This window comes from Fusarium graminearum, chromosome 3 (assembly GCF_000240135.3).
Source record: "Fusarium graminearum PH-1 chromosome 3, whole genome shotgun sequence".
In the NCBI taxonomy this organism is placed as follows: domain Eukaryota; kingdom Fungi; phylum Ascomycota; class Sordariomycetes; order Hypocreales; family Nectriaceae; genus Fusarium; species Fusarium graminearum.
Window position 1 is genome coordinate 3,915,265 of NC_026476.1, and position 13,316 is coordinate 3,928,580.

Genomic DNA, 13,316 nt, shown 5'->3' on the forward strand with positions numbered 1-13,316 from the left:
ATGTATCTATCGGAAAATATCTGATGGAAACGGGATCTACGGCGAGTTTTTCGTTTTTACTCAAGCCATATCATTCAAGTTGATCTATTAAAACTATGAAGCTGGTCTCTTGGTTTGGAGTGGCTGGAATGGGTAACACACAGCAACACATTCCTCATGATATTGAACTGAGACTCTTGAAATAACCTCCAACACAATTATCAAGTATGAACTCATTAATTAAGATGAAAGTGGGCGTAATCTGAATGAAGGGTCTTTCCTTCATTTGGCCTCTGCCATATCTCATCTTGTCTGTCCTCCTGAAGCCTCGTGGACTGAATTTCTTCACTCTTGAAATTTAAAGAACACTGCTGATAGCTGAAGATATTTGAGATTCAGCTACGGCAGTGTAAACAATCATGAATTCTTCAACTCTCTTACGCAGGGAAGTGCGAGGTGCAGCTGGGCTTGGTCTCGGATGGATCCTCGCCTTTTCTATCGGTGGCGCAATTCTCCTTTTTGCTGCCATCGGATTTCTTCTTACATGGCGCATCAAGTCTCGAGATAAAACTGATGCAACTACGATATACCAAGTATCAGAGAGTGTCGAGGACCATCGGCGATCCATCTTCAGCAAGCGTCTCGTCAAGCGAAAGTACAACGTTTCAAGATCTCTTAGTCGTCTGTCCCTCTCATTACCGCCAGTGCTACCACCTCTTCCGACATATAACAGCTTTACCTTCTTTGGTGGAAACAACAAACGAGGTCGATCGCGTAGTTGGATAGAGGAGGACAAATTCCACGGACCGAGAGTTAGCAGAAGTCGTAGAGACAGTCTGTTCAGCAGAGATGGATGGTTAGGAAGAGCACCGACCATTCCGACTCTTATGACAGACGACGATTTGGAAAAGGCACAAGAAGCACAGGAGATGGAACAGGGTATCCATGGACAGAAGAGACACAGCGTCGAAACTCTGAAGCCAAGCAAGACAGCACCCAATTTGCCTCTTCAGGAGGAATACATACAGGTCAGTCCCGTGCGAGCTCCGTCAAGAGCCCGTGTAAGAGCTTCGGTGACGGATACCGATCTTCGAGACATTCTTCAGAGCACAGAACTGCGACTTCGAGATGGAACGAGCCGGTCACCCAGCAAGAACTCCCGAAGCTCACCAACAAAACGGCCACCACAAAAGATCTCGTCGCTGAGAAGCACCCCTCGCAAGAACTCGCCCACAAAGACTCCCCATAGCCACAGGACCACATCGTCTCTCGACTCGACCAACACAACCGGAACAGTACGAATCTTTCGAGTACCGCCAAGTCCGAATAAAAGAGCTACCATTCACACAATACCGATGGATGCACAGAGTCGACAGGTTTCTGCCAGCTCTATTGGTAGTGCTGCCAACAGCTTGTTAGCAGAGGCAGCGCAAGAGCTTATTTTACCCGGAGGACTCTCAAGCCCAAGCCGCTTGAGAGGACGACAGTGGGAGCCTCAAGAGAACGCATTTTCTCTAAGCAATGATCCCCCGAAAGAAATTGTCAAGGATGACAGTCCCGACAGACGGGCATCGCAAGAGAGTGAAGCATCTAGTTCCCTATCAACACTATACAGCGCCAACGAGTCCGAAGATAAAGATCAGCGCGATCCGTTCATCGAGAGGAAAGCTCCCGGAGGGCTTAGTTTGGACAGCAGAGGGTCACTGTTTGGACCGCGGATGTCGCACAGAAGGGCCAGGAATCTAAGTATCTCAATCCCAGGTGGACAAACAATCTTCAATACTCAGGGACGCGGACAACTTCGATCTTCGTTTGTGAGTACACAAGCTGTCGGCGGACCTCCGATTTCTTCATACCTACAACCACCACCAGAGCGATTCCAGCGCGACGGTAGCCTCTACGCTCGCGATCAAGAGGGCATCGCTTTGGCATTCCCTGCTAGCAACTCGTTTACCAGCATTCTGACCCCTTCTGTGACCACTGAGGGAGACAGCACACTGTCTTTTGGTAACAGAATGAGTGAAAGCCCAAAGCCTGACGTCCCCGAGCGTGTGAGGCCAACGTTGCAGGAGAACAGACACAGCGGGGCAACAATGCCGAGTCCATCGACTATGACCTCTTCACCCTTTGATGAACAGGATATGCTATCGCTGTTGATGGGAACAGGCCCGAAAAGATCTCTCCCTGAGCCGCCGAGGCACATTGCCCATGTCGATCACATCATGATGCCTAAACCGGTCTCGCCAATGCCCAGACAAGAATTTTCGGCGCATTTGCGACAGATGTCTTCAACAGCAAATACTATATATCGCGATGAACTACCAGCGGATGATCCCAGCGCTATCTCTACAGGCTCGCCGCTTCGCCGCTCAACCTCACGTTCCAAGAAGGACATGTCGACTCTCCCTCCTCCGCCAACTGTACCAAGTATGGGATCCCTCGGTAACTCCATCATGGAACTCAGAAGGATGAATAGCATGGTTAGTTCGTATAGTGGTCAATCGCTAGGATCTTCCACCAACGAACCTGACTCGCCTACGCTGCCCATGTTGAACTTGACGAGCAGCTTCTCGAGAAGGCACACTAGCCCCGCTACACCCAGGGGAAGCACATCAGGTCGCCAGAACTATCTCAACCTAGGAAGCCCTAACAAGAACTCTTCGGGATCAGCTGCATCGCCTATGCCCAACCGTCCACTCCCATCTAGCCGCAGCGCTCGTTCCAACTTGGGTGTTGAGATTCGAGAGGATGATATTGAAGAGGGCAAAGAGAATCAGGAACCGACGCCTGTGTCGAGTGGACTTCGAGAGACGCGCAAAAATGTCAATGTCAATGTGGGACGAGATAGTCGGGATCTGAGTCGAGGGTCAAGCAAATCTAAGCTGGGAACTGTGAGCGAGTTGATCGCTGACAGTAAGCGGGAAGACAGACGCAAGAGCGTTGAGTCAGTGGGATTGTACGACAAAGATGGATTTCTTAATAGCTCTCCTGATGCATCAGGGCGAGAGACAAAGGGGCGATGTCTACGCATGTAGATCCTTTGCCCCTATTTTATTTTGTTGTTTTCTTTGTTGGGTCGGTTCAGGTCATGTAATATCACCAAGTCAATGTACGCATTTGTTTCCCCCCTGAATTTGAAGGGAAGGGCTTCTGGGAATTGGATTTTATCGGATTGGATGATATGTAGGTAGGTAGTTTAGAAGCTCGTTGGATATATATATACCCTTCGGACGTAATCTTAATAAAAAGAGATCGTAGTTATAGCCATCATTTCGTCAATAGATGTCTGCTAGACAGGACTGGGCTATCATACTGTAACTCATAACGCATTTATTCTTGCCCTTTTATTCCTTAACGCCCTATGGTACTCTGATGAAATGTGTGTTTGTTTTACTACTCCACCCGAGGTCGCTTATTCTCAGGATCATCAGCTGCTTGATTCTCAGTTGAACCAGCACCCTCAGCTTCATCACGATCCCGTACTCTTCCTGCACCCTCACCAAGCTCCTCTTCTTGGTCTTCGGCACCCTGACCGATCCAGTTACCGTTCTCATCAAAATACTCATGCAAGTTATCAGCTGTGATCCAACCGCCGCTTCCGGGCATAGGAGGTGGCAGTCCACCATTGCTAGCACCGCGCATAACGCCGGTGAAACCCTCGATGGCCTGATGCTCCTCGCTGCCTTCAAAAACGATGCGGTCGTAGTCATCCTCGTCGTCCTCATCTTCGTTGGGATCAGGGTGAAGATCTGAGCAGGCGGCCATGGCTTCGTACAGTTGCTTAGCAGCACCGCCCTCAGAGTCGGATTTGGGAGGGATGATGGTGAGATCTACAGTGTTGAAATCGTCGTCCTCGGCGCCGCCGTCGGGGAACTCAAGTTGCATCCATACCGCCTGGGTGTGCTCGGCGTCTGTTTCGGGGCCGAGTTGCTTGATCGCGTGAATTGATATCGAGGGGTAAGGAATTGAGACACCAGCTCCAACTTTGTTGCTGAATAGTGTCAAGGCCCTGGTAACGTTAGTTTACGAAATCGTGAAGAAGTTAATTGACTTACTCAGAGTTCACAAAAACATCTATAGTTTGTTCCACGAGCTCCTCGACATCGCCGTTGAGGCTGTCACCTTCGGGAGCACTTGGCTTCTCACTTGAATCCGCAGGAAATAAAGCTAGAATACCGCATTGCGACTTGGGAATCCATGCCTTTGCGCCCTCGAGATGGTAGTGAAGAACAGGGGTTCCACCGATGAAGCTCTCTGGTGTTGTAGTCTGATACTCAGCGAGGGGCGTGTAATCGCCGGCCTGAGGAGGTGTGCGAATTGTCGTGGGTAGCATTGTGAAGACTTTCTGGTATAAGAGCTTGGGGTTGTTTGGAGGGGTTCAACAGGCACCGCAAGAAAATGTACAGTATGAGATGAGAGAGCTTTATCGGACTCAGGGCTTATCGATAGAGACCTTATCGCTAAGAAGGCCTGAGGTCAGTTGTCGTTCTGCCAACTGCGCCACAGCTATGTCTCAAGGTCACTGATTGGCTTAACCTGACTTCAACATGTTCGTGTCACACGCCAGTTGGGCTCGCACTTACATCTACCTACCTAGTATCTCATCAATACCGACTTTTTTCATTTTATTTACGACATAAATTCTAGCCGGATCTTATTTAAACAACACGGCCTTAGCCGTGTTTCTGAGACCGTAGTCGAATAATACCGATACCAGAGACATATCGTCACCAACCATGCACGATAACAAGCGTATACTTCTCCCCAAGGTAACTCACAGTGAATCTGGCTGATACCGCATCCAGGAACTCATCCCCTGTTGGAACAAGTGCCCCTCACAGTATCACCATTTGTGTCTCTTCCTACAGCAACAACATTATCATACAACTACAAGACAATGCCTTCCAACATTCCACCTTCATCACTAGGCGTGGAAGCCGCATCAGACAACCCCGCAGGCCAAGTCAAGCCCAAATACGTGGTGTCGGGATCAGGCCACGCAGCGCATCCAGAGGACATCGTCGCCTCTTGTCGTGCGCTCTCAGCTTATGTGACCAAGATGCAGGAAGACGCAGATCGTGAGCTCAGAGAGTTCGATGAGAGGATCAAGGCGCGTGAACTCGCCGAGAAGAGAAGACTCGCGCCAGGTTGGCTCGACAGCGAGATGCATATCCTTGAGCCCGAGAAGAGTACACCGGTGCAGCAGCAAGATACTGGAAATGTAACCGAAAGCCAGGATACCCAGAATGCCCAGAACGGAAACGCGACCACAGACCAGGGCGCGGAGTTGGACAGAGCATTCGGTGGAATGGAGTTGAAATGAGCCGGTGTGGATGTTTACGAATCATGATCAACAAGCACAGGACCATAAATATCTTGGTAGTTATGCTGTGAGCTAACTGGTGCTCTAAAAAATCTTTTTCTTTTTTTATTATTAAAAGGTCGATTGATACCTGAGCAATTCACTTCAAGGCGTTGAGGTGGCCGAAAGCAGGAAAGATACCACCCGTAGAATACAATTATTGTTACTCTTTTGCAGGAGCTAGCTAGATTACATTTGAGAAAATCTCGACCTTTTACACTGAATTATAACATCCCGAGACAAATTTATTTGGTGTTCTCAAGATGTCAGACCCAAGATCTTGTTGGCAGCATGTGCAGCAGCAACCATAATGAAGGCCTGGGTATTTCCTGTGGGGACTTCAGGATGCATACTTCCATCAACGACAAAAAGATTCTTGGTTCCCCAGACTCGTGTATCAGGTCCAACGACACTCTTACCATCGTTCTTGGCTCCCATGTGAGCCGAGCCAAGGTGATGGTTGCCGCTGTAGGAAACCTCCATGATGGAGTCTGCAGTAACATTACTCGGCACGCTCAGGTTGCTGTTGGGCTTGCGCGCGTAGCTCAAAATTTCATCGACAAAAGTCTTGAGAGCATCGCGGTCACCCTTGGTGTTGAGGAACGGCTTCTGAGTAATGTTGGTGTTGCCTTCGGGTGTGATCTCGAGGGTGCCGTGAGATGTAAGACCGTGGGTGAGGTAAACCTTGGCGGAAATCGTGTTGTTCTTGGGAGCGTTGACTGTGCCCTGAACGTAACGAGTAATGCCATCACTGCCTTTAACGCTCTTCCAGAAGTTAAGACGTTGGTTGGATTGAGAGAGAAGACCGCTTCCTTCAGCGAACAGCTCGATTGTCTCGTCGTTGGGATCAGTGAAAGCGGTGCTAGGCAGAGCCTGGAGCTTGTCCTTAGTTTCGAAATCCACGACAACGATAGGGTGGTCTCGCAGACGCTGTCCAACGGGGAGATCGATCCACTGAGAAGCAGGTGGGAGCTCAATCTTGGTAGAGCCGGACTCGACGATGCGAATTTGCTTCTTGGGTCCGATACCTGAGTTGAAGAGAATGCGTGGCGTAGAGTGTGTGCCAGAAGAGAGGATGACAGAACCACCCTTGCTCAGCTTAATGATCTCGCGAGAGCTATCCTCATGCTCGACTTCGACGCCGGTAATAATGGGTCCCTTGCGAACAACACGGAGGACCTTGGCGTGAAGCTGGAGGTTGAAGTTGTCGAGGACCTGTGCATCAGGGAGAATATCCCGAACGGGACCACCTCGAAGTCCATTGCTGATCTGGATATTGTGAGCTTCTCATGGGCTATACTAAAGAACAGCAAATGTAGACAAAACCTACCAGCCAAGGAGGATGCGTAAAGATCTTGTCCTTCGCCTCAACGTTGTTGAGAGCGTCGACTTCACCCCAGCCGTTGTTCTCAAGGAACTTTGACATGACTTTAAAAGCACCATCGTCATAGCGCTTGCCATCAGCAGAAGGGAGAATGCTTCCAGGCATGCGATCAAAAACGGTCTTGGCAGCCTCGGAAACACCATCCTCCCACTGCCATCCCTTGGGCCAGGCCTCAAAGTCAGCGGCGCGGGGCTTGATGAACATGAGAGCGTTCAACATAGTGGAACCTCCCAGCAGGCAACCGGCTGAAGCAGCAATGTCTGTACACCACTGAATAGTCGGCGAACTGTCGGTATAGTAAGCCATGCCGGGGACGTCGTATGCGGTGACAGTCTTGTTCCACTTCATCAAGTCATCTCGGTTGCCGGTCGAGTAGTACGAAGTACCGCCCCTCTCGACCAGAAGAACTTTATGACCAGCAGCAGCGAGTTTCTCAGCGACGACAAGACCTGAAGCTCCAGCACCAGCTACAATGTAATCGTAGGTGGTGTTTCGAGTAGTGGTAGCCGAAGCAAAGCTCAGCAGAGCTGAGCCGACCAATGCAGTGAACTTCATTTTGGAAACCGGTGAAGAAGACAGAGATGTAAGGAGCCAAAGAACCGGATTTTTAGAGCTCAACGGAGCCCTTTTATTGTTCCTATGCTTGGCGGAATCAATGGAGTGCACTGTAAGAGATTAGATGCGATTGATAAAAGACCCCATACGCTTCTTGCTGGATGTGGCATAAAGTGGACAAGCTGTGGATAAAGGTAGCATTAAGCTTGTTCTGGACGTCAAAAGATGGTGATCGACAAGCATTAAGACCGGAGGTCCAAGAGCACGAAGAAAATTTGATTCATAAATGCCTCATGATGATGCTGAAGGATAGTTGTTCTGTTTCTTTATATCTACGGATGTGACCAGAATGGGATGACGTGTTGGAAACCACGGTAGAGAAGTCCAACTATACCGGTGGTTGTTTCAACTAAGGACTCCTTTTGCCGTACATCCTTCTCTGACCATAAACACTTTACATAATTGCGTAGAAGGGCATGATAGGTGGAATTAACTGGGATTATACGTCATGTTGGTCCTAGCAAAGGCAGTGTTTTCTCTTCCATTGACCTAAAGACCTTGACCCTGCGATGCTTCATACTAGCTCCATCAGATAAGATCCTGGTCCTGATAAACATTCTACCGGTACAGTGTCTTGTGCAGCATGCACGAAAACAAATAAACAACAGCTCTCTTATGGTAAATTTATATCATTCGTCTATTCTCAGTTTTGAAGAACATTAGCAACAATCCTGACAGTCTTTAAACATGCTACAGTAGCGAAAGAAGATATTTGTCCGATGACGGAGATTTGATGCCAAGATATAAACCCATCATGCTGTGGGGAATTTTTTCCATGATTTATATACTGCCTACCATGTACCTGGGCAGAAAGGTTGGCCTCTCAAGTCTTAGGGTATAGAAATGAGGTTGCGAGTCATCCAAGATGGATGCTCCTAACAGTACGGTATCAGTAGTTCAACAATAACTCATTTTGCACCCCAGACTAGAACGCTGCCGTCTAAGGAACTCGAGAAGCTTTCATTACGGGAGATGGCTGAAGCTTGCGAACTTGACTTTGCTCAAAAGACGATAGAGATGTGGGTTATTGACTTTAACCAGTAAGTATCTCCCTTCTGTATCACCACTCTTTAACTGACCGAAAGCTCTGGAAAGTCTTTCGTGAGACCAACCTGGCCGCGAGTACCCGATTGACCGACAGCATGAGCCCAGTCAAATTCATCACAACTGTTGAGACGAGCAAGAAGAGGATCGACAGCCTTTTCTAAATGATTCGTGAAGCATATTATACGAATAGGGATGCAGACGAAGCTCGCCGAATGGACGTCATACCTCTCAAGTCTCGGTGTACAAAAATAAATAGCCTAAAGGGTATATAGTCCAAGTATCATAAGCTGACCTACTAATTTCGTCGCTTATGCTTCCAGCGGCCAATCTTTCTGATACCTTGAGGGATCAGTAGTGGTACGTTTGGTGACTAGGCCAATTTTAAACATGTTGCTTTGAATTACTTTCTTTTCTTTCCTTTGGACTTTTCCTCTTTCTTATTCCCATCCATACCAGCCCTGGCAAAAGCATCGCTCGCCGCAGCAGTGATAAACCTGAATCTTTTGGACCCCAGATGGGTACCGCCATACCACCGTGTAACAACCACCATGGAATCCCAGAGATCCATCGACTGCATAAGCTGCAGAAGACGGGACCCGGCTCCCGTCTCACCATCGTCATTAAACTGCTGATGGCCAGGACCGTCACCTCTGATACGCCACGCTGTGATGTTGTGTGTTGCATTGCGTATGCGTTTATCTGATTCGAGTAGAGAATCGACGTACGACGAGGCCTGCGAGGGACATGTTACGGGGGAAACGTGTGCTATGAATTCCGAGATGCGCTTTGAGGGCGTCCAGGAAGGGGGCTGTGATTTAGGCAGAATAGATTGTGCTGCTCTTTTTGCTGCCATATTGGACTTATAGTGTTTTTAACCGAGACAGAGACAGAGACGTTTGGCAAAGACAACAAGACTGATGCTGTTTCAACGTCTTTCTTTACTCGATGTATTGTCTTGTCTTGTCGTATGTACCAAGTTACTCAAAGACAGCCACAATTATAGTGGGCGAATCGAGTACAGTATCAGAAATCAATTGGTGATAGAGGGGAGCTCCAAGCAACCCATACGTCCCTGACTCTTGTGATTGGCCACTTTTAAATATCTGGAGGATTCTTTAAGTCATAAGCTGCTCAGAGCTAGTGGAAGGGTATCTGCAAGGTGGGTTGTTAAAAAATAGGTAGGGACTTGAAGCAGTATAGACAAAATGATTAGTCTACTCTTAGGCTATATATACACAAAAAGTGATCTAATATTTATATCAACCACCAAGTCAATACCGGTTTTTATGCAACCCGTCTACTCAGAGTGCAGGCAAGGCGGGGCGGGTTAATGTCAAGGCCGAGACGAGCGATTGGAGATTGGAGCCTCGTTCCTGGCCTCACCCCCGCCAAAAATCCTCCATCAAGACCTCAGGACCTCTGGATAGGTATCCACATCCGCTACTGAACTTTTCTGGTCCAGTGTCTGTGTGTGCGCCCCTCAACAACTGTTCTTTCACCTTAGCCTTTTGCCTTGCCCCTCCGACACCGACATCCAATCCCTGGCATCTTCTCACCTCCAAAATTCCGGCTCCCTACGATTTTTCTCTGCTTCAGAGTTGACCAGACGTTACGCCGTTAAAGGAATAAAAAAGAACAAATCTCGCCCATCATGCAGGCTCCGGTGGTGGTTATGAGTAAGTAATCCTGAAATATAAAACCCCCACTTCCTCAACACCGAACCCCTGGGCCCTCTGCCTAAAAAGAGATGGACACGGAAGAGGGGAGCTTCAAAAACCAAAACGTTCCTCGAAGCTGACCAAGATGTTGCGATGCAGACACCAACAGCGGTGAGAGGCAAACTGGCCGCAAGGCTCAGCTCTCCAACATTGCCGCTGCCAAAACGTATGCCATTGTCCCTTTCCTCCTCGAGTCGCGTGCCCGACCCTAACCACCGATGCCAGTGTTGCCGATATTATTCGATCATGCCTCGGTCCCAAGGCCATGCTCAAGATGCTGCTCGATCCTATGGGCGGTATCGTCCTCACAAACGATGGCCACGCCATCCTCCGAGAAATAGAGGTCTCCCACCCTGCCGCGAAGAGCATGATTGAGCTCAGCCGGACGCAAGACGAGGAAGTTGGCGATGGAACCACAACTGTCATTATTCTGGGTAAGATGACACAGCTGTATTATAATTAATGTCTAACCGGACACCTGACTGACATTCACCAGCTGGTGAGATCCTCGCCCAAGCTCTTCCCCAGCTCGACCGCAACATCCACCCTGTCGTCATCATTTCCGCCTTTAAGCGAGCCCTCAAGGACGCCCTCGAGATCATTGAGGAAATCTCCCTGCCAATCGACGTTAACGACGACAAGGCCATGTACCAGCTCATCTCTTCTTCAATCGGCACCAAGTTCGTTTCGCGATGGATGGACCAGATGTGTGACCTTGCCCTCAAGGCTGTCCGCACTGTGACGTGGGAGGCCGGCAATGGCAAGACCGAGGTTGACATCAAGCGATATGCCCGTGTGGAGAAGGTTCCCGGTGGCGAGATCGAGGACAGCAGGGTTCTCGACGGTCTTATGCTCAACAAGGATATCACACATCCCAAGATGCGCCGGCGCATTGAGAACCCCCGAATTGTCCTCCTCGACTGCCCCCTGGAGTACAAGAAGGGCGAGTCCCAAACTAACATCGAGATTACCAAGGAGGACGACTGGAACCGAATTCTGCAGATCGAGGAGGAGCAGGTCAAGGCTCTGTGCGAGGCTATTGTCGCTGTCAAACCCGACCTTGTCATTACTGAGAAGGGAGTGTCTGGTACGTTTCTTTTGATGCTTCACGACATCTTCACGATGGCTTACTAATTCGGACACAGACCTTGCTCAGCACTACTTCATGAAGGCCAACATCACAGCTCTCCGCCGAGTCCGAAAGACCGACAACAACAGAATAGCCCGCGCCACTGGTGCCACTATTGTCAACCGAGTAGAGGACCTCCAGGACTCCGATGTGGGCACCCGATGCGGTCTCTTCGAGATCGAGAAGATTGGCGACGAGTACTTCACATTCCTTACTAAGTGCCAGGACCCCAAGGCCTGCACTGTCCTCCTCCGTGGTCCCTCCAAGGATGTGCTCAACGAGATCGAGCGCAACCTCCAGGATGCCATGGGTGTCGCACGAAACGTCATGTTCTCCCCCAAGCTATCTCCAGGTGGTGGTGCTACAGAGATGGCCGTTTCCGTGAGGTTGGGTCAGCTCGCCAAGAGCATTGAGGGTGTTCAGCAGTGGCCTTACAAGGCTGTGGCTGATGCTCTTGAAGTTATTCCCCGAACTCTGGTCCAAAACGCCGGCAAGAGCCCCGTTCGTGTGTTGACGGATCTCCGCGCCAAGCAGGCTGAGGGTAAGACCACTTATGGTGTCAACGGTGACACAGGTGCCGTCGCCGATATGAAGGACTACGGAGTTTGGGAGCCTCAGGCTATCAAGCTCCAGAGCATCAAGACCGCCATTGAGGTAAGTGTTATATGTCATTGATCGTCCATCGAACCACGTACTAACAAATTCACTAGGCTGCTTGCCTGTTGCTCCGAGTCGACGATATCTGCAGTGCCAAGAAGGCAGCGCAGATTGGTGGCGGCGGTGGTGGCGAAGAGTAAAGAAAGAGATGATGTACATGGAAGAAGATATTAACGATGTGATATAACGGGGGAGTGATAGTGGGAACAAAGTCCGGAGGCAGGTGTGCAATTCGGGCTGTTTTATATGAATGTCTGAATAGACTGGCCATACCCCCTTCTGTACTAGCCGAAAGAGCAAAATAGACAAACAACAAAGATAAGACAACGAGGAGCGCCAGGGCTGAGCATGATGGAGCCTGGGAGACTCTGAGATGAAAGAAAAGGGTATCATATGAATTACCTGGCATACAAAGTTGCCGTTTCTACTTGCGAGCTTACAGAGCGTTTCTCCTCCAGTGACACAGACCTCGAACTCTGTTTATAGCATTATCCTCCTCTACCACGACCGTATTTGCCGATTTGTGTATATCCTCCTTTTACTTGTTTTGTTGGTACAATACTGTTTTTTCAGTCTAATCGATTAATCGTCGTCGTCGTGAATGACCAGGCCTGCGGGCTGTGCAGATGGTGCTGATTCCGAAGCATCCTTGCCAGCCTGGGTCTTAGAATCAACATCAGCAGTGTTTGTCTTAGCATCATTGTCCGCGGATGGGGAGTCGCCTCTTGACATTGCAGTGTTGGGCTTCTTGTCGGTCGCACCAGCTGGGCCTTTGCCCTTTTTGGCCTTGCGAGCCTTCATTTTCTCCCTCTTCTCGCGGTTCTTACGCGTGCGCTCCTCGTCCTTGCGATCGCGCTCACTCTTGTCCTTGCTAAACTCCTCAATGTCCTTTTCGCGACGGAGATCCTCGTCCATGCTGCGCAGACGCTCATACTCGCGCCGGCGACTAGCCTTGTAGACGTGGAACTCACCCGAGCCGGCACCAGCGCTGGAGCCCTGGACGTTAGTAACGATTTCCGGGGGAGCGGAGCGCATGAGGGCTGAACTGCCACCAGGGGCGGAAGGGTCGGGTATGCGGATGTTCTGGTCGGGCTTCAAGAAGAGGGCTTCTACGGAGGCGGCTTGCGCTGAGACGGGCGTGAGAGCACGCTTCTTTGTTGGACGGTGGGAGCGGGGATCGGCCGAAGTTGGCACAGATTCGGGACCGGGAGCAGACATTTTTGCGTCGCTTGTTTTCCAAGGTGCAGCAGGTAGGGATGAGGTTGTTGGCTCGTGGGGGAAATGGGCTGATGGGACGCGCGAGAAGGAGATGCTGACAGGCGCTGCGCGCAGTGGACCAAGATCGTCGGATGAGGATAGGAAAATGCGTTGAGATTTGTTGAGAATGCTGGGGGCGGTCAGATGGATGCGTGTTGGTTGACTGGC

The 13,316-nt window shown here is 49.9% G+C and overlaps 7 protein-coding genes across 7 annotated transcripts; 3 read left to right on the forward strand and 4 right to left on the reverse strand.

The window, feature by feature from the left end:
- Positions 1-832: 832 nt before the first annotated feature.
- FGSG_05980 (uncharacterized protein) lies at positions 833-1,228 on the forward strand (the record flags this gene model as incomplete). Its single annotated transcript, XM_011326293.1, has 1 exon — positions 833-1,228. The coding sequence occupies one exon, from the start codon at positions 833-835 to the stop codon at positions 1,226-1,228; it is 396 nt and encodes a 131-aa protein (XP_011324595.1).
- Positions 1,229-3,372: 2,144 nt separating this feature from the next.
- On the reverse strand, positions 3,373-4,312 carry FGSG_05981 (uncharacterized protein; the record flags this gene model as incomplete). Its single annotated transcript, XM_011326294.1, has 2 exons — positions 3,373-3,988; positions 4,035-4,312. 2 exons carry the CDS (start codon positions 4,310-4,312, stop codon positions 3,373-3,375), a joined length of 894 nt encoding a protein of 297 aa, XP_011324596.1.
- A 199-nt stretch (positions 4,313-4,511) lies between these two features.
- Positions 4,512-5,556, forward strand: FGSG_05982 (uncharacterized protein). Its single transcript, XM_011326295.1, has 2 exons — positions 4,512-4,731; positions 4,785-5,556. Exons 1-2 carry the CDS (start codon positions 4,716-4,718, stop codon positions 5,300-5,302), a joined length of 534 nt encoding a protein of 177 aa, XP_011324597.1. The 5' UTR covers positions 4,512-4,715; the 3' UTR covers positions 5,303-5,556.
- A 43-nt stretch (positions 5,557-5,599) lies between these two features.
- On the reverse strand, positions 5,600-7,280 carry FGSG_05983 (uncharacterized protein; the record flags this gene model as incomplete). Its single annotated transcript, XM_011326296.1, has 2 exons — positions 5,600-6,610; positions 6,672-7,280. The coding sequence occupies 2 exons, from the start codon at positions 7,278-7,280 to the stop codon at positions 5,600-5,602; spliced, it is 1,620 nt and encodes a 539-aa protein (XP_011324598.1).
- An 890-nt stretch (positions 7,281-8,170) lies between these two features.
- Positions 8,171-9,240, reverse strand: FGSG_05984 (uncharacterized protein; the record flags this gene model as incomplete). Its single annotated transcript, XM_011326297.1, has 4 exons — positions 8,171-8,215; positions 8,420-8,544; positions 8,613-8,644; positions 8,792-9,240. 4 exons carry the CDS (start codon positions 9,238-9,240, stop codon positions 8,171-8,173), a joined length of 651 nt encoding a protein of 216 aa, XP_011324599.1.
- Positions 9,241-9,906: 666 nt separating this feature from the next.
- FGSG_05985 (T-complex protein 1 subunit gamma) lies at positions 9,907-12,267 on the forward strand. Its single transcript, XM_011326298.1, has 6 exons — positions 9,907-10,063; positions 10,205-10,271; positions 10,331-10,539; positions 10,602-11,192; positions 11,251-11,888; positions 11,945-12,267. Exons 1-6 carry the CDS (start codon positions 10,039-10,041, stop codon positions 12,029-12,031), a joined length of 1,617 nt encoding a protein of 538 aa, XP_011324600.1. The 5' UTR covers positions 9,907-10,038; the 3' UTR covers positions 12,032-12,267.
- On the reverse strand, positions 12,266-13,221 carry FGSG_05986 (uncharacterized protein). Its single transcript, XM_011326299.1, has one exon. The coding sequence runs from the start codon at positions 13,107-13,109 to the stop codon at positions 12,474-12,476; it is 636 nt and encodes a 211-aa protein (XP_011324601.1). The 5' UTR covers positions 13,110-13,221; the 3' UTR covers positions 12,266-12,473.
- Between the last annotated feature and the right edge of the window lie 95 nt (positions 13,222-13,316).

What these genes read in the sequence shown, in the direction of transcription:
- FGSG_05985 (XM_011326298.1), top strand. Translation starts at nt 10,039, where the DNA reads ATGCAGGCTCCGGTGGTGGTTATGA. An exon ending in CACAACTGTCATTATTCTGG is followed by an intron (nt 10,540 to 10,601) that starts GTAAGATGACAC and finishes GACATTCACCAG; the next exon opens with CTGGTGAGATCCTCGCCCAA. An exon ending in TACTGAGAAGGGAGTGTCTG is followed by an intron (nt 11,193 to 11,250) that starts GTACGTTTCTTT and finishes ATTCGGACACAG; the next exon opens with ACCTTGCTCAGCACTACTTC.
- FGSG_05986 (XM_011326299.1), bottom strand. Translation starts at nt 13,109, where the DNA reads ATGTCTGCTCCCGGTCCCGAATCTGTGCCAACTTCGGCCGATCCCCGC.